Below are 19,022 nucleotides of genomic sequence, written 5' to 3' on the forward strand. Positions count from 1 at the left end.
ATTTTGAGATGAGGGCACTGTTGGTAGTGAAGGCAGGGTCTCCTCATCATCATCAGAGATAGGTTCCTCTTTTAAATCAATGGTTATATTGTGCAATACTACCAAAGCTACAACATACATCTTAGTGTTTGGTAGAGATGTTCTAAATATATAATAATATATACTTTTAACTTAATAGAATTTATTATTATTCTCTTACACTTAATGTAAGAAAATAATAATAAATATTTATTTATTTAATTTTTCAAATGTAAACTGAACTTTATTGACTATAATGACTCCTTTTCCAGTCTTTGATTATTTAATTTTAATTAATTATTTGCATGCAATCAAAAACTATTTTTAATAATGCCAAAGAAGTATAACTAACTTCTTACGCGCGTACATAAGTACACGCACCCTTTTTTTTTTATTGTTGTTCTATTTAGTTAGTGTGTAATAACTATATTTGTATTCAAATGATGAGAATTTGCTTTGGGGAAAAAGGCTATTAAAAATCTAACTGTCTGTCACACAGAGCGTTTATAACGTAAGAACAAAAAAACTGCCCACACTGGCAATTTAAACGGTGCTACGTTTGTACTCAAGTTGTTCCTATAGTAAATTGTTTTATATATATTTTCTCAACCATAATATCTATATTAATTGTTTTATTGGTCTACGGTCACACGTTATAATATATTAACATATAGACTAAAGAGTATACATTGTGGACAGCTGTGCGTTTTCCAATTACAGAGCGACTCAGTGCCGAACAATGCCGCATAATGCTGAAGCTTAATTGGAACGTGAATTAGTTTTCAAATGCACGAGCAGAGTGCGCTAAGTCAGTGTTGAAAAAAAAAAATGTTCTGAATAGAGTTAGCAACCTCATTAATTTATAAATAATGTGGTTAACAATTATAATTGGTTGAAAACTTTTTACGCTTATTTTAATAATCAAATTATTTCATTAACATTTTTTTACTGAAATAATAGAAAACCTTTAAAGAATATAAGGTTTTAACAAGCTAAATTAACAGTAAAATATGTATATAGTTTCATGTAAGAAGTAAACTTCATGATGATAAACATCATTTAGGTTTTGAGTAATTTTTTTAAAATGATTTCTAAAAAAATAATATACTTTTTCTAAACCATTGCAATGTTTACAAAAGTATAATCCTGTAAAATAAATTTGTTTACAGATCCGAATATTAAAATAAAATTGTATTCATATTTTAAATGTGGAATATACAAAAGGAAATTTTTATACCTTCATCCTTACTTATATATTGTATTTTTTTTTTTTAGCAGTTAGAAATAACTTTAATTATTTTCAAAATCTACGACGAAACGAAAGCCTTACAAATTTTTCAACAATAAATAATATTTACTAACGAAAATTTCGATAAATGCCAACTTAAAGAAAAACATTGGTCAATTTTCTGTCACTGTGTTGGTATTTATTGCGAGAAGCACCCGAGAGCATTAGTTTTGAGAGTGCTCAATTGTGCGAAGCGTTGCTGTAGTTGGAACATTCAACGTTGAGCATTATGCCGCATAATGCGCTCTAGTGCTGTAATTGGAAAACGCACTATATCTAGCATTATGTCAAGTATACATATTTAAGTCATATCTAAATCTACCCTTTTTGTTGATTTTGTTGTTAGCCTGTGCAATTCTACCGTACTGCGTATGCGTAACTAATAACTATTAAATTATTATTTACCGAAAACCCCCATTTTAAATCAAGTTTATAAAAAGAAGTTATATTAGATTGATCATTGAATATAATTATTTATTAATCATCAAAAATGGGTAAACGTCAGCATCAGAAGGATAAAATGTGAGAAAAACATTCGCTTATTTATTCTTTTTTGGTGGATAACAATAATTGTTGTTCCCCTTTCAGGTATCTTACTTATACCGAATGGACAACATTGTACGGAGGAAAACGATCGGGCACTGCAGTTGAGGAAGATACCTCATTTAAGAGATTACCATATGATCACTGTTGCCTATGTTTACAACCATTTGACCAGCCATACTGTGATGCAGATGGAAATATTTTTGAGCTACAAGCAATACTTGAGTTTGTCAAAAAGTTTAAAATAAATCCTGTAACTGGAAAGGTATGTATTTTACTTACGTTGAAATCAGTATGCACCTATGTATTTGTTTTTTTATTTATTACAAGCATTTAAAAGAAATCAGATTAAGTCCAAGAATGTATCACATTGGGACTGTCTTAATAATCTGATATTCCAATTACACAATTATTACATTTATGCAACATTAATAATTCATGATTGTTTAAATTAGTTTTTTGGTTACTTGAAATACAATAATCTGTATAAAAAAAAAAACAGTTGCAAACTCATATTTTTTGAGTGAGAAAATCTTTGTAAATCATCATAAATACTATTTTCAGAAAGTAGATGTCAAAGGGTTATTAAAACTAAACTTTTTCAAAAATGCAAAGGGTGAATATCATTGCCCTGTTCTATTCAAGCCTTTTACGAAGAATTCCTACATTGTTGCAATTAGAACTAGTGGTAATGTGTATTGCTACGAGGCTGTGGAACAACTCAACATCAAAGGCAAAAACTGGAAGGACCTTATTAATGATACACCATTTGTTAGAAGTGACATTATTACTATTCAAGAACCAAATAATCTTGAGAAATTTAATATATCAAAGTTTCATCATATTAAAAATAACTTGAGAGTTGAAACTGAAGGTAAGATTAACTTTTTGATTGTAATGAGTCAAAGGTCTACTATATGTCAGTACCCTGAGATTTAAAAATTTTACCTTTTATAGAATATAAATATTTTTTTATTAATATTTTAAGATTGTGGTGGTTTTGTTGTTTCCTTTACAAGTTTACATACATCTAAATAAACATTTACTTTCAGAGGAAATTGCAATGAGAAAAGATCCACATGCGAGATTAAAATCTGTGTCTGCTGAAACAAAAGATATCTTACAGGAGTTGGAGAAAGAATATAAGGCTCCGGAGGTGAAAGAGGCCAAGAAAGAGGTATTATTTTTATAATTACTAGCTTTAGCTTCTTTCAAAAGCCTTAAATATTAAATTAAATCAAGAAATAAGTTTAATATGCATACTTTCAGACTGCAGATAAATTCAATGCTGCCCATTATTCCACTGGCATGGTGGCGGCCAGCTTTACATCCACTGCTATGGTGCCTGAAACTATACACGAAGCAGCTATTATTTGTGAGGACGAGGTTAAATATGAAAGGGTTAAAAAGAAAGGTAAGAAAGAACAGATTTCGAAATACATATTGAGTAAATTTTTTCTTAAGTAGTTTTTATTATAATTCTATATAATATGATGTATTTTACTTTAATATTAATCTGTTTGCATCATAATTTTCAGGTTATGTTAGGCTAGTGACAAATCTGGGTCAGCTTAACTTAGAACTATACTGTGATGTGATTCCTAAGGCATGTGATAATTTCATAAAACTCTGTCACAACGGTTACTACAATGGTACAAAATTTCATAGATCTATAAGAAATTTTATGGTAAGAGATTGTTAGTTTATCTTGTTATGTGCATAGAATATGTATGCAAATTTTTCAACATTCCAAGTATAATATAGAGAAATAAGTGTAAGGATGCACCACTATTGTGAGCCAAATGTATATGAGCTGTAGATTATGCACTTGTTAACCGTTTACCGATAAATACTACAAGACCTTTCAACTTAATTAAATTGAAGCAATTCTATATTTACGGGAAAACTAACTAAAATAATTCAAAATATAAGCTCTATTGACTGCTGCTAATCTAATGTATTCTCATCTGTTATAAGATTCAAGGTGGAGATCCAACTGGCACAGGATTAGGTGGTGAGTCAATATGGAAAAAACCATTTGAAGATGAAATAAAACCAAATCTACACCATTCAGGCCGAGGCGTTTTATCTATGGCAAACTCTGGGCCTAATACAAATGGATCTCAGTTGTAAGTGTTAAATATTATTTATTCTATTATTAGAGTCTGGATAATGAAAGAAGATAACGAAAAAGCGCGGCAAAATAAAAAAAAATTAGTATGGTATCCCTAAAAGTTTGATATATTTTGTGGATTAAACTTACTTGATACTTGATTTTATTTATTTTTTACATTGATAGTAACTGTGTTTCTATGAAATTAAATACTATAAGTATTTAGTCATTTACTATTAATACTTAAAATGACTAGCATTGCATGAAAAACTAAAACTACATATATTTATTATAAAACACAATTTTATTCGATTACTCTAAATCAGTGAGCTTACCAATAGTTTTCACTATTGCATCAACTCCTTCTACACCCTCCAGATTTCCTGCGAAAGAAACAAAATATTCTATCAAATAAAACAAAGTTTAGGCTATTATACCTGTTAACTATTCAGAAGAAATATATAATAGAAATAAAAATGAGTAATTGCATGAAGTATCAAGACAATTGACGACTCATTGGTCTAGTGGTTAGTACTCCTGACTGCGAATCCATGGGTCCCGGGTTCGATCCCCGACTGAGACGAACATCGATGTGATGAGCATTTGGTGTTGTGCTTAGGTCTTGGGTGTTTAAATATGTATTTATATCTATCTATCTATAATATGTATGTATATCCGTTGCCTAGTACCCATAACACAAGCTTCACCAGCTTAGCATGGGACTAGGTCAATTGGTGTGAATTGTCTTTTAAAAAAAAAAAAAAAAATCATACTAACCTAAGACATTCTGTGTTGCTATCCGAAAGTTTTCAAATAATTCAATTATCTTCTTCAGCCAGACTATACTCTCTTTTCAGATTTAGTTAAAATGTCAATGCACCAAATGGGTTTGCTTCCTGATAAATAATTCCTAAATATGCAAACCCATGTAGTAAAACCATCAATTGAAAATTGAAGTGTGTTGGGGGTCAGGACACATTATACTTTTTTAATAACTGGACATCCAAGAGTGATTAAATACTTAAAGACCAATAATTTCATATATTAAAAATCTATAGACTATAGATTTTATTACCAATACCTTTGATAATCTATATTCTATTCTATATTAAATCTATAGTCTATAGACTTAATCAGCCAAGATTCATAAGAGAAATATTTGTAAAATGCTCTACTGGGCTGAACTGACAGAGATTATTTTTCAGCTTCATAACATTTCGTTCATGCAAACAATTAGATGGAAAGCACACAATATTTGGCAAACTAGTTGGTGGTATTGACACATTGAGTGCCATGGAACAAATAGAAGTTGACAATAAAGACAGACCCATACAAGATATTGTTATAGAGGTGGCCCAGGTGTTTGTTGATCCATTTACAGAAGCTGAAGAGCAGGTATACTTATTTATTAAAACTTCATTGCATTACAATATAAAAATTTAACATCATTAAATGAAAAGGAGGGCTACTGGTGGCCTTATCGCTTTCGAGCGATCTCTTCCAGGCAACCACTGTGAGAAATGAAAAAAAAAAGTATTAGATAAGGTAGGCAAGAAGTGCAAAAATAAAAAAAACTAAACAGGAACAATAAACAAACTAAACTTATAAAGGATACATGAAAAATAAAAAGTAAAGTACTTAATAAAAATTTATCCAATAACTATACTCAAGTTTCATTCCACCCATTTTTAACCACTAGTGTGCTTTTTAATTGTGGGGATAATGAAATCTTATGATAAATAAAAGAAAACTTCAGGTAAATACTAAAGTGATGTTATCTATGTAACATAAACAATTGATGTGAAATTATTATTTCACATGATAAAATACACTTTTCTTACTTTCACAATGTTTTTTATAGCTTGTTGTTGAAAGAGAGGAGGAACTAAAGAGACAAGCTGAAGCAGAAAGCCAGGGAATCAAACCAAAAAAAGCTACCAAACAACCCTTAAAAGTTTTCCGTGAGGGTGTAGGCAAATACCTAAATTTACAAGAAGTGTCTCAAAGTAATAAAAACCCCAAAACACAAGAAGTGCAAGCAAAGAAGAGCAAGAAAGAGACTAAAGGTGGTTTTGGTAGCTTTGATTCTTGGTAGAAAATGTTGTAGTATCAACAATAAAAATTGTATATTATTTGTCTTTTTTTATTAACTGATATTGCATAATTTAATAAATAATCATATTATTTCTAATAATTTCTGTGTCCTTCAACCTAAGAATAATGAAATTTTGACGGTTTATAGATAAAAATTCCAGGTAGGTACTTGAAATCTGTTCTTTTCATAGGTTGAAATGTGAACACACAAATCTGCAGTCTATTATGAGTTACTTTTAAAAAAGTCAATTTTTTTAGGAAATGATGATAGTCACAGCACGGACTAGTGCAGAAAGGGAACCATAGTGAGATTTGAGGTTGTAGCAGTTCTTAATTAAATTTAGTGTTACATTAACAACACAAATGTCTTTCGGCACTCTATAAATAAGAGACAATATGTTCCATTATAGAAGTACATAATATATTTTCTATAGTTTATTTATCTATATGACAGATTAATTATATAAATAGAACATATCATAATTATCCAATGAATAACTGCAGGTCACATAAACCTAGATATTAGACTATAACATGAATTGGTTTGGTGCAAACTACATACTAATTTAAAATAATTCTGTTATCACTACTTTTAATAATATAGTCAAAACCGTTTACGACGACATCATTTAGAACAACAGTTATATTTACCGAAATCAAAGGTCCTGGCTGTATTCTATGTATAAGGTACTCAATAACAACAGCTATAGGTTTTTACATCCAAATATAAGTAGTCCCTTCGATGTTGTTATAACAGATTTTGACTGTATATATATATAACACATAAGATTCATTCCATTATATCATATACCTTTTTCACTTGACATAAACAATTAAACATCTGTGTCACTTAACAACCTACGCAATAATTTTAAACTTATAATACTCAATATTAGTGTTAACACATAAACAATAATACGTAAACTTATTGAATGCAACTTTAATAGTCACAACCTCTAGTTAAAATTTGTGCGCCGTCTAGCTGTTCTCTGTTTATCAAATCTCATCTCCATTTCTTCCAATACTTTTGGTGTATAGCGCACAACTAGTTTTACAGACCCCACAGCTTGTTTCAGCAATTCCACAGCTTTTTCATGGTTTTCACCTTCCACTGATACCCCATTGACAGATAGCAATTGATCTCCTCTCTTAAGTCCGCCATGGCGATCGGCAACACCGCCTGGGATTATTCTAGAAATATAAATGGGTGAATTTTGCTCTTTCCCACCCATAACGTTGAACCCCAGACCTTCTTCGGTTTTTGGAAGTTCTACAACTCTTGGATGGGCATGGCCTTCAGCTGCGGCAAACGCAGCCACTGTTGCCTTTGCTGTTGCTGAAGCACGGATATCAGCTGAACCTTGAATATCCACTGTTTCATAAACATGTTCATACACTTCCCTCACAGCATTCAGAAAATCACTTTGAAGCACTTTTTGTAAAGCAGCTAGTTTAGTTGCAGGCACCTCTCCACTTTGTTGTAGCTTTTCTAGCAATTCTATAGCTCTTTTAATATCCCGAGCTAGGGTTAACTGTTCCCCTGTAGTCGACATTTTATTTGTAGCGATAAGTTGTTGAAAATTAATGTATGAAATCCACCCAAGAAATATTGAATTTTTATAGAAAGTCGAAACTGCAGCAGCAGCTGACAGTAAATCGTAATCGATAAAATACTACTATCTTTATGACTTTGACAGCTAAGTTCACAAAGGAACTAAATATTTATCTTAAATGACAGTGTCAATAATTGTAGGTTGTTACTGTCACTGACGAATGTTTACTAATTTGTGGCGACTTGTCAAGTATTTGTAATAAAAAATAGTTTAAAAATTTTAGAGCACAAAATTTAATTTTGGTGTTTTCAAAATAAATTGTGATGGAAAGTGATATGGACTAGATTACGTGTAAACGTGGTTGTGAAGTGCGTCAAAAAAGTTATATTATATTGTGATAACAGCAGTAGTCATGGATGACCTAGGTATGTAAATGTTTGTTATCACCATAACCTGCTGCAGAAATTCCTATGTTGTAAAGTACCTTACATTGCGTAAAAACTGTTTTCACAATATTACTAAGCCAGGCTTAGATGTCTAGCTACTAAAATTAATAATCTTAAGAATGAAGAATAAAATATGTCTCCAGTATATTACTGACATTGGAACATTTTCCTTAATATATTTAACCTTTTACCTTTTTCTTTATAGTCCAATATCACAGTCTAAAAAAACTTGTACCCAACATTTAAGTTGGGTACAAGTCAGTTCAGTGTTTTTTTAATGAAGGTATATATATATTGTTAATTTTTGTTAAGTAACTGAAGAAATCCCTCTTATTCTAGATAATATATAAATATCCTATCACATACCCCATATAATTGTTATAAGAGTACAGGAAAGAAAATGTTTCCTAATTTATAAAATATTATATAAAATATAAACTTGTTATTGCTGTGTTTTAACTTAAGAATTCTTTGATCTCTTTATGGCAAATTGTATTCACACTATATGACAAGAGATAGATATTAACATGTAATGGGACTAATTAATTTTATGAATCAGGGTCTATAAAACTTTGCTTAACAAACTAACACACACCTAGATAAAATTTAAAAATATGTCATGATTTTATTTTGGCCTATGCAACCTCAAAGAACACTATACTAAATTGATGACAGCACTTAGCTAATGTTGTGTAGCAAATAGAGAACTTGACAGGTATTATAAAGATTAATGTGCCACCTTGCCCCACCTTATAACTGTTATAATAGGATATTAAAGTTTGTGCAAAAATTGTGAATTGTGATTGCAATATTAAAATAGAATGTAATAAGTTTACTTATTTTAAAAGGTACTGTTGCTGTCGCTCTATGGCGTAGCTGTAATTTTAAAATATTTTGTTAGTAAATCCAGCCTATATTACTCAGGGATAGTGTCCATTCCAATATAAAAATGGTCTGGTACTTTGAGTTTATTTTATTTGTAACAAAAATACAAATCTTTCCGCTTGAAAATCTTTGTATAAATATTTTTTTAATATTTTGGAATAACAGATCTTATATTTTTATAGATTTTATACTATGTAACAGGTATAGTTAAAATTGAAGTACTTTTATATACTTAACAATGTTGTTTCATGATTTATACACAGTACATTCAACCACACACAATACATATGTATATGTACTGATTATCTTTATCACCACCAAAAGCCATACATATATCCAAAAAGATCTATATTTCTTTTTGACATTGTGATTTAATTAATTTCCATATTTTTTGAAATTACTACTGCTAATTATTTTAAAATTTGGCCATATAGTACTGAATAAACATAATTATCTTTAAACCCTTATTATAAAGTTTGTAAACAATTTAAATTGTGTCCACCATATGGCCAGTGAATAGCTGCATTCCTCTTTCATTCCACTCCTTAATTAACTTAATTATCAATTGCTGAGTTGCATTGAACATATGGAACACACCTTTACATTTAAATTGATGATCCAGTCTTAATTATCTTTGTTAAAAATTATAAATTATTCTACAAAAAATTTAATATTTCTGTGTTTTATAGATATATTTGAAAAAAGAACAGTAATTTTTTTCATATAATGAGATATTTGAAACTTTTGAAACTCGGTTGTCAATATGTCAACTGTCCATGATGGCTGAAAAGCACTTTACTAATACCTAGTTATAGAATTATTTTAATAAATTCAGGTTTATATTTAATGAGTTTGAGTAAACGACAATTTAAATGACAGATCACATAATCAAATTATATAAAACCATAATACAAGGAGACATTTTTGAGAAATTCTGTTTAATTAGCAAAAAGAATCTATACCTTGAAAGTCAAATACAGTGTAAACTCCATGTAACGTCCCTCGATTTAACGACTAAGTCCCTAAAGCGTCGAAATCACTCGGCTTTGGTTTGGTAGGTTATCTTCCATACACTGACACACTCTACATAGCATAACCCTCACCCTGAATAACGACAGTTAAATAATAAAAAGTACTTTTTAAGTTGCCAAAATTAGTTAAAACTGCGGAACTCTGTACATTCTTTTGTCGCTTTATTGTCCTATCCCGTAATAAACTCAACTTACTCAACTGTCGGCATCATACGACATACACATTTTTATGTAATTACTAACACTAGTCTGAAATTAAGTTTTTCTTCTTCTTATACGGATTTTTATTCTTTCTATTTAACGACAACTCTTTGTAACGTCGAAATATGCTCGGTCCCTTGAGTTTCGTTTTATAGAATTTTCACTGTATATATACATAATGTTTGTATCATTAATTTGTAAAGTCCTCACCCTCGGCGATTACATCATAGTCGCTGTTGAGCTAATGTGGGGACGTCATGGTACGTCAAGGGTAATTTTCATGGCCCCCGTCAGTTTAACGCGTACAACCACCGCTAATGTACTATCCGGTATTTTTAACATATTTTTAATGTGTTTATAATCAGAAAATTTTAAAAAGTATAAGTTCAATTAGATTTACCTTAATCTAACTCTAAATGTATATTTAAAGAACGTATTTGTGATTAATTTTCACTTATAATACCACAAGAGCTTCAAAATTATCGGATATTTCCCGATAGGTTCGTTGCAAACAAATATAGTCGTCGAATGGTGCAATTCTATTGGCCGATATTTGGGTCGGAAAAATAATCAACACAATATTTTTTACATGAGTTCCGAAACGGTTCCAACATCCGTGCATAACAATAATATAATTAGCATACGTGTTTTGTTGGCGCAAATTCAATGTTTACTATCACAAAACGTAAAGTCTGTGACACGATTGGTGATTGGTAGGTGATGATATCATCCACAAATGTTTTTAATAATAGGGGTAGCTCTAAGTAGTAATCTATACTATCTATACTAATATAAGAGGAAAGATTTGTATGTTTGTAACGAATTGGCTCAAAAAGTACTTTTACCATACCATTTGAATGATACATTTAGAATATAAAAATGTTCCACAATATTAAAGAACATCAATATCTACAAAAAAGGTCATAAACACAATGATGTGTCTAATTCTGTTATAATATATACTATCGATTTAACATAAGATACATAATAATAATAATAATAAATAATAAATTTGAATTTGAATTAGCCTGCTGTTCGTTTCAGTTCGTCCTCCCATCTCTTGCGTGGTCGACCTCTTCTTCGTTTTCCGTCTCTAGGGTACCATTCCGTCACAATTTTGCTCCATTTTTCATGAGAGCTCCGTAGCATATGACCCGTCCATCTACATTTCATTTGGTCAATCTTAGTGAGAATGTCTGTCACACCTGTTCTAGCTCTTATGTCTGAGACACATAAGATACATAGTGTGTAAAAATTAAATAATAAATGTTTATATATTATAATTCTACTGTACGTGTGTATGTCACTGAACGCCACTTAAACGGACATAGGTCCAACCGTTTAAGATATATTAAGATAAGTATTTCATTCAAATAGTTGCATGAAATATTTGTATGCGTTTTGGTGGCGCCTTGGTTGGGTTAGATTCACAAATCAGCCCGGCAGATGGGTCTGCAGTAGGTATCGGGGTTATTTATTTATACAGAAAATATTATGCGACCTGGTAAAATCGGTATATGTATAATGTATATTTATAAATTTTCTTTGCATATTTTCGTAATCAGCTCACACTGCTAAACGCCTGGACAGCTTTCGATGAATGTTTTTGCGTGTTCAAGAGGAGTCGAGAATGATTTACATTATTAAGTATTGTTTTTTATCTAAGACGTATATGTACAGGACGTCAGTCGGATCCGCTAGTACTATTATAAATTTCAATTTGTTGTTTGTTTTGTTTGACAATTTTTGGTTTATCTCGATCGCCGCGTCCATTTACTATTGGAATTTATTATAATAGATTTTATCCCACATGTTTATGTGTATTAGATATTTAATTAATGGCGCTGTAAGGAAAATTCAGGTCAAGTGGACAGCCTTGTAAGATTGCTAGATTGTAATAAAGCGTCTTAAATGGCATAGAAATTGCCATTGCAAGTTTAATCTTGGTTTGGAAAGGGATATTCATTTTAACAAACGAAATCTCTCATTCATTGAGCGTAGCAAAACATAACAGCTAATTAAGATTGATTGATTTGAAATGAAAACTTGATTTGAAAACTGGCAGTAGGTAAATGTAAAATTAGAAGCATTTAATGTATATTTTTTATTGACGTTCATAAGTGTACATTGTGTTACCTATATGAATAAATGATTTTTGAATTAAATGTACTTTTAACTAATTAAACATTTGACGATTGGAGTAGATTTTGCTCTCTAGGCTTTGCTAGTCGCCACTCTTAATTTGTAATATTTTTTGATTATTTATATAAACAAAACACAACAAACGGGCAGGAGGCTCATCTGATGTTAAGTGTTAGTCCGTCCATGGACACTCACATTACCAGAACGCTCGAAAGTGCGTTGCCGGACTTTGATAAATAATATTTACACGAACCATATCTAGTTACTTCTATGGCTTTCTTAAAATGGTTCTTAGGATGAGATGCTATTGACGCGAACTCTGATTCCCATATGTCAAAATCTGTTATACTTTTGACGTTTGGTAGTCAGACTTCTGTTTCTTGTTTCTGAATGTTACTCTTAGTATTGTTATAATAGCTTAATGTCAATGTCAAGAGTAGACAAGTTGTATTATATAAGTGGGATCTAGCGCCGAGACCGACGCCGGCGCAAATATTGACTTCCTTATTAGAACTCACGTCAACAGGAACAATAGTTTTGATGCGTAAAACGGATAGTTATCTCAAGTGTAAATTACCTTTATTTAGCACTATAAAGTTGCCGGAAAGCTTCTAAACGGAAAATACCTTTTCTTTGATTATTTCCCCCAAGTTTTGTTAGCTCTTAGAGGCCGTTCAAGTATTACATAAGCATTATGGGGGGGGGGGGGTTCTGATTTTCTTATTTGGTGATTACGTCAACAGTAACTATTTACTTTTTTCCACATATTACCCACACATTGTCTATGCTGTAATGCATTTTCGAGGATTCATACAAAAATTACTACGTTTATGTACTATTATTTTTGAGAGCTTTGCTTACAAGAGGATGGGGAGGGGGGGATAAATAGCAGTAAATCTGCTAGGGAAGGATACCTAGAACTAAAAGAACCTGTTTATTATACAGTCTTCCTAAAGTATACAGCCCTTAATAACATTATATAGAAATGCGTCGGCGATCCAATATGGCACTTCCTATGGGACTTTGAGGACATTGTATGCACGCACTTGCCTATAACATATTATGTTGATTAACTTCCGTTTGAACGACATTTTGCTGGCATTATTTTCTATTTCTCTTGTCAAGGTAATACTGATTAGAATAGGGAAATTGTTTGGAAATTACCGGTTAATTTGAACTTGAACTAAACATGCGGAATTAATTCTTGCAGAATCAAAAAAAATCCAGCTGTTTACGTCACTTTTACAAATTTTAGCAGGCCGTAATATTTAAATATAGATAAGGAATGCCAGATATTTAAAAAATGCAAACATTTTGTTCTTAGTAACATCAAAGCGTTTAAAAGCCCTTTATAAATTCATCTGAGATCGAAGATAGTTCGGTTACAAGGTATTTAATCACGTTTCTTAGTCGTATATTTTAATCTGCCTCTTGTCACATCTAAGTACGTATTACCAGATTGAGGATACGTTAAGGGCATGCATTTGTGTCTAATTAAGATCGAGTAGTGACGATAAACAGAGTTTTCTTTTCTGTATGGTTTATTGATGCCAAAGAGATTTAAGTAGCGTAGCGAAATTTGTTGTACAAAATGTTTCATCCCATACTAATACTTTATACAATTAATTACCAGTAAATTTTTATATTACAGATTTATAGGTAGATAAGCATACAAATCCTTCCTCTATCTAATATTACATTTATATATTTTACTAGCAGCTAACTAAGAACCTATTAAAAAACTACTTGTTAGCTTATCAACTATTTTTTCTTCTATTTAGCAAAACATTACTAGTAGAAAAATTGGAAGTGTTTCTACTGTATTTTTATTATTGTTACTTTTTATTTTTCTGTAATATTTATCATGTATTTTAGAAAACATAGCTTTTTTTTTATAGAACAGGGGGCAAATGGGCAGGAAGCTTACCTGATGTTAAGTGATACCGCCGCCCATGGACACTCTCAATGCCAGAGGGCTCGCGAGTGTGTTGCCGGCCTTTCCAGAATTCGTACGCTCTTTTCTTGAAGGACCCTAAGTCGAATTGATTCGGAAATACGTCAGTGGGCAGCTGGTAAGTTGGTAACATATACTGTAAATATAGCATTATATATTTCTCTATTCTCTATGGTATATGTGAATGCAAACGTTTTGAAAATTAGCTATTTAAAAACACACAAGTCACGTAAGTGAAATTGTTTACTGCCATAGAACACGATATACGGCCAGTTTCGTTTTTCACCGAATCTTATTACATCCGGCCTAGTCGATGCGATATCCGCTCGTCACTCTCACTCTATCACATTTCTCCGCTCTGCGACGCTCATTAGTTAGAAATACTCTTTGATGTCCTATTAACTGTTAAAGTTAATTGAAAACAATTAAATTATACAAATAGTTGTTTAAAATTTATGAATGGTAGCATCAAGTTTCTGGTCAGTGTAGGCAAGTGGTTAGTGTAACTTAAGGCCGATTTACATTATCTTAGTGTTTAGGAGAGTGCTTTAGTACAACTTGAAAGGCAAGTTCTTTAGCGTAGCGTTTACTAAAGCAAGTAGCGTTTACATGTTTCAACTAAAGTACTATCCTAAAGCACTCTCCTAAACACTAATGATAATGTAAATCGGCCTTTATATCAGATCCAGCCGGTGTGGCTGGAGTGGCGTGCGCTCGCGCCCGTAGCCTCGCTCAACGATATGTTGATGATGTTTTAGTTGCCACTGCGACGCGTTGACGAATACTCTGCTCGCTGGCGAACGACCTCGTCCTTTTGACATTGTGTTATCTTATCATCTGTTATCAGTTATCAGCGATTACGATTTGGTGGTGACCATTCGGTACAGTGTATCAGCTGATTTGTATTTACATAAATTGTGTTAGCTGGATTTAATTTACATGTGTAGGCTGTGATTATGGAGCGTTAGTGTAGTGTAGTACAAGTGGGTGTTAGAATTTTCGAAAAGCGTTCTCGATTGGCCCAACATGGATAGGACGATGTATGGCAAGGTGCTGCCAGGCACTTATTACCCGTTCCGCTGCGCGATGAAGGAGAACGGAATATCGCCGGGCTGTGAGTATTATTCAATTAATTAACTTCATTATTATATTATTCAATTATATTATGCTCATTACAAACATTTTGTAAAACAAACAAAATGCCGATTAAAAAGAGTAGCGGAGAGTTTATTGCCAGTTCTTCTCTCCCATTCTACGCCCTTGATTTGAGAACTGGCAGTAAATGGAAAATTAGAAGCATTAATATGTATTTCTTTACTGACAAGTCATAAGTGTACATTATGTTACATATGTGATTAAATGTTTTTTTTTTAATTAATCGATATGTATCTTTCGTGTGTTTGTTTACTAATATGTGATGGTACGTGTTTTTGTTACCAATGAAGGTACGGTACTCAATAAATGTACCGGATATAAAATATGTTTATAAGGTGTACCAACGGTTACTATGTTGAATGATAGTGGCTTTTTGATGTCGGAATAGAATGTAATTTGTTACGTTTCCTATGGTGGTCGTTGCCAACTATTAATTTTAGATGTTTTTATTCTTCTATTCTCAGGTTCGTGAGCTTTTATTAATGAAACAGTTGTTATTTGTTTTTATTATAAAGCGATAAATAGTGTTTAATTTATTTATTTCTTAAAGTTTTTTTTAACATTACAATTATGGTAATGTTTACCTGTTAAATGTTTTAAAAAAAGTAAACATAATAATACAGTAGAAATATTACACTTCCAATTTTACGAGTAAATTTTGCAAATTTTAAGCAAAATTGTAAAATAACGGAGCAAGTGGTTTTTTAATAGGTTCTTAGCTGAAAGTAAAATATATAAATGTAACAAGTATTATATAGATGAAACATTTGTATGCTTGTAACGAATAAACACAAAAACTAATCGAAAGATTTCATAAAATCTTTACGTGAAAAAAGCTATATTTATTAACCAAAATATTACAAAGTGTCCAATGGTAGGTAATAATAATTTGTTTAAAATAAATACGTGGTAATATTAAAACTCACATAATTCAAATCAAGTTTTCTAAATATATGTTGAGCTGCCTCCGCGAACTTGGTTTCGCTTTAATATGATTTTTTACTTAGTCTACCTTTTTAGTAGGTATATGTCAACATAGTGAACATTTTGCTATGCTACCCCATGTTTGCTTGTCCGGAATAAAAGCTAAGTACTAATGAAAAATAAATCAGTGGCGCTACAACCTGTTTAGGTCTGGGCCTCAGAATTCTGAAGATTTCTGAAATACGCGATCAGCCCCCAGTGCCTGACACACGCCGTCGACTTTTTGGGTCTAAGACATGTTAGTTTCCTCACGATGTTTTCCTTCACCGTTCAAACGAATGTTAAATGCGCACATAGAAAGAAAGTCCATTGGTGCTCAGCCGGGGATCGAACTTACGACCTCAGGGATGAGAGTCGCACGCTGAAGCCACTAGGCCAACACTGATCTAATGAATAAAACTACATAATTTTTTTTTAATTTTGTCTCCATAAAAACCTTCCTCAGAGTTTAACGAATAAATAAAAAAAATGTCGAATTGTTCCAGCCGTCTTCGATTTTTCGCTTGGCAACGCATTTTCCGATTCAATTTTATTTATCAGCGATAATTAATGATAATAACGCTGAAAGCATCATTGTCTGAAAATGTTAAATCGTTTTGGGTCACGTTAATTTGGCTTCATTAACGCTAAATTTCTTTTTTATGACGACTATTCTGAGAAGGTTCTGTGGGATTTTACGAGTTTTATTTTTGTGGGGATTTAACGATGAAACATCGTTTGTGACTGCAAATAAACTTTATCAGTATTTTTTTATTCAAATGTTGGCATCTTTGCGGTCGTATGAAACGCATACTTAATAATATATCAGAAAAAATTTTTTTTTCCCAATTTTGCATCTAGACAATATTCAACACTATAGAGAAGTTCCTTGTTAGTTCTTACCATGGTTACCATTAGTTAGTAAAAAAGTCTCGTAACTATCGTAACAGGTACTACATGTTTTATTAGGCCGTAGGTGTCTTCAGTTTCAACAATGTCATTGTAAACAAATAACTTGTGAATGATACGTCTGTCAGATTTATAAAATAAAAAGCCTTTAATGCTGTTTCACTTACATGCTATATATAAAGTAAATGTGCCTAAAAATAATATAATATTTATTTATTTACAGCTTGTCCTAACGCCTCCTCTAATTTTTTCTAATCTTGGCGTTCATATTTCTAGTTTTAATTTTGAGAGTGGAACTCCATGCCCCCTTTCATCTTCCCTAGATTATAATATGGGTTCATTTAAGAGGCGGTTCAACAAGCATCTTTCGGTCAGGCGTGCCCTCCCATAGGCCACATCTTACTTAACATCAGGTTGGATTGTTGCTAAACCTGTCCAGTTCTCTATAAAAGAAAAAAAAAAAGATTTTAATAATAAACTCTAATGACCAGCTTATGCTATTGATGGTCCATGGTCTTTTACTACTAAGCTAGAGTTTTGAAGAGCAGTGTAGGTCTAGTGGTTTCAGTGAGCGATTCTCATATCTGAGGTGGTAATTTGTGAGTGTGCACGGACTATTTGTCTATGTGCGCATTTGGCACTAGCTCGTACGGTGCAGGAAAACATAGTGAGAAAACCGGCATATCTAATCAACGGCATGAGGTAGATACAGAAGGCTGATCAACTACTTGCCTATTAGAAATTACAAATGATTACGAAACAGAGACAGAAATCTGAGGGCCAGACCTAAAAGTTTGTAGCGCCACTGGTGCTTTTAGAACTTTTTGATAATCTGTATTTCAATACAAAACTTAATGCTGAAAGTCCATGCAACCCAAGACAAAATCAAGTTATTATATAACATTAAAGTATCAAAAACTTAATTACTCACCTTCTGAAGTTACATCTGTCGCTCACGAGGTTACAAATGTGACTCAATGTGTAATTCAAGGATTGTCACCATATGTTCCTTTTGTGCGGTTTTGTACTTCTGCGAATACGTATTATTTAGGCTTTTTGTGGTATTAAATACTTATTGTTAATTGTCTGAGTACTAGGTATATTTATTTAAAGTTCACCACATCATATTATATAATGCTATATCTACAGTATATGTTACAGGCTATCTTTATTAAAACATCAGATAGACACTAAATGTTTTTTTTTTAAATTGATCAGGCCACTACCGAATATTTCAAGCTCATATTACGATATATCGTATCCGTACGTCGTTTGTCGTACTCGGTTGAACTTAGACCTGTCACAATAATCTGTCAATAGGTTAATTGTCAGTACATTAAGAAATTAAAATGCCTTAATTTTGCATTCAATGTTAGGTAGACTAATTAGCTAATACATATTATTCGTTGTATTACTTTAGTTAACAAATTACATTGGTTACCGGACCTTTTTACTGTCCGTTGAGTAAACTGACAAAAGTTCTATTATTTGATAGTTAGTTAATTTTTTTAATTATGTAACTTGGGTATGCCTTCTTATTTCTTATGTTTGTTTTTTATTTCGTGTGTAAAAAATTTTAATTGTTTATGCATTCTTGTCGGTTTAGAGTCACATGTTAGGACAGGATTGTATTATTTTTACATAAAATAAAAAAATACATCGTCCAGGACGTTACTTTGATAATATATTAATTTAAGTTATTGTCACCAGTTCAGATAATCGCACGC

At 31.7% G+C, this 19,022-nt stretch overlaps 3 protein-coding genes across 4 annotated transcripts in view; 2 read left to right on the plus strand and 1 right to left on the minus strand.

Annotated features, from left to right (window-relative positions):
• Positions 1–1,667: 1,667 nt before the first annotated feature.
• LOC125049772 (RING-type E3 ubiquitin-protein ligase PPIL2) lies at positions 1,668–6,094 on the plus strand. Its single transcript, XM_047649223.1, has 9 exons — positions 1,668–1,828; positions 1,895–2,114; positions 2,414–2,723; positions 2,902–3,026; positions 3,119–3,263; positions 3,388–3,536; positions 3,827–3,978; positions 5,168–5,357; positions 5,824–6,094. The coding sequence occupies exons 1-9, from the start codon at positions 1,797–1,799 to the stop codon at positions 6,055–6,057; spliced, it is 1,557 nt and encodes a 518-aa protein (XP_047505179.1). The 5' UTR covers positions 1,668–1,796; the 3' UTR covers positions 6,058–6,094.
• Positions 6,095–6,455: 361 nt separating this feature from the next.
• LOC125049775 (protein lin-7 homolog C) lies at positions 6,456–7,744 on the minus strand. Its single transcript, XM_047649224.1, has one exon. The coding sequence runs from the start codon at positions 7,607–7,609 to the stop codon at positions 7,013–7,015; it is 597 nt and encodes a 198-aa protein (XP_047505180.1). The 5' UTR covers positions 7,610–7,744; the 3' UTR covers positions 6,456–7,012.
• Positions 7,745–7,866: 122 nt separating this feature from the next.
• LOC125049771 (paxillin) overlaps positions 7,867–19,022 on the plus strand; it is a 50,365-nt gene continuing 39,209 nt past the window's right edge. Inside the window, exon 1 of one of the 2 annotated variants that reach the window (XM_047649221.1) lies at positions 7,867–8,034. In XM_047649221.1, the coding sequence (XP_047505177.1) occupies positions 8,022–8,034 (13 nt within the window). In that variant the 5' untranslated portion in view covers positions 7,867–8,021. Of the gene's footprint in view, positions 8,035–15,114; positions 15,383–19,022 lie in introns of those variants that run through there. The other variant, XM_047649219.1, reaches the window with a different exon arrangement.

This window comes from Pieris napi, chromosome 5 (genome assembly GCF_905475465.1).
Source record: "Pieris napi chromosome 5, ilPieNapi1.2, whole genome shotgun sequence".
Taxonomy (NCBI): Eukaryota; Metazoa; Arthropoda; class Insecta; order Lepidoptera; family Pieridae; genus Pieris; species Pieris napi.

Bases quoted from the DNA above. Each gene is read 5' to 3' on its own strand.
- LOC125049772 (XM_047649223.1), top strand. From the start codon at position 1,797: ATGGGTAAACGTCAGCATCAGAAGGATAAAAT. The intron at 3,027-3,118 runs GTATTATTTTTA...GCATACTTTCAG, and splicing joins TGAAAGAGGCCAAGAAAGAG to ACTGCAGATAAATTCAATGC. The intron at 3,537-3,826 runs GTAAGAGATTGT...ATCTGTTATAAG, and splicing joins GATCTATAAGAAATTTTATG to ATTCAAGGTGGAGATCCAAC.
- LOC125049775 (XM_047649224.1), bottom strand. From the start codon at position 7,609: ATGTCGACTACAGGGGAACAGTTAACCCTAGCTCGGGATATTAAAAGA.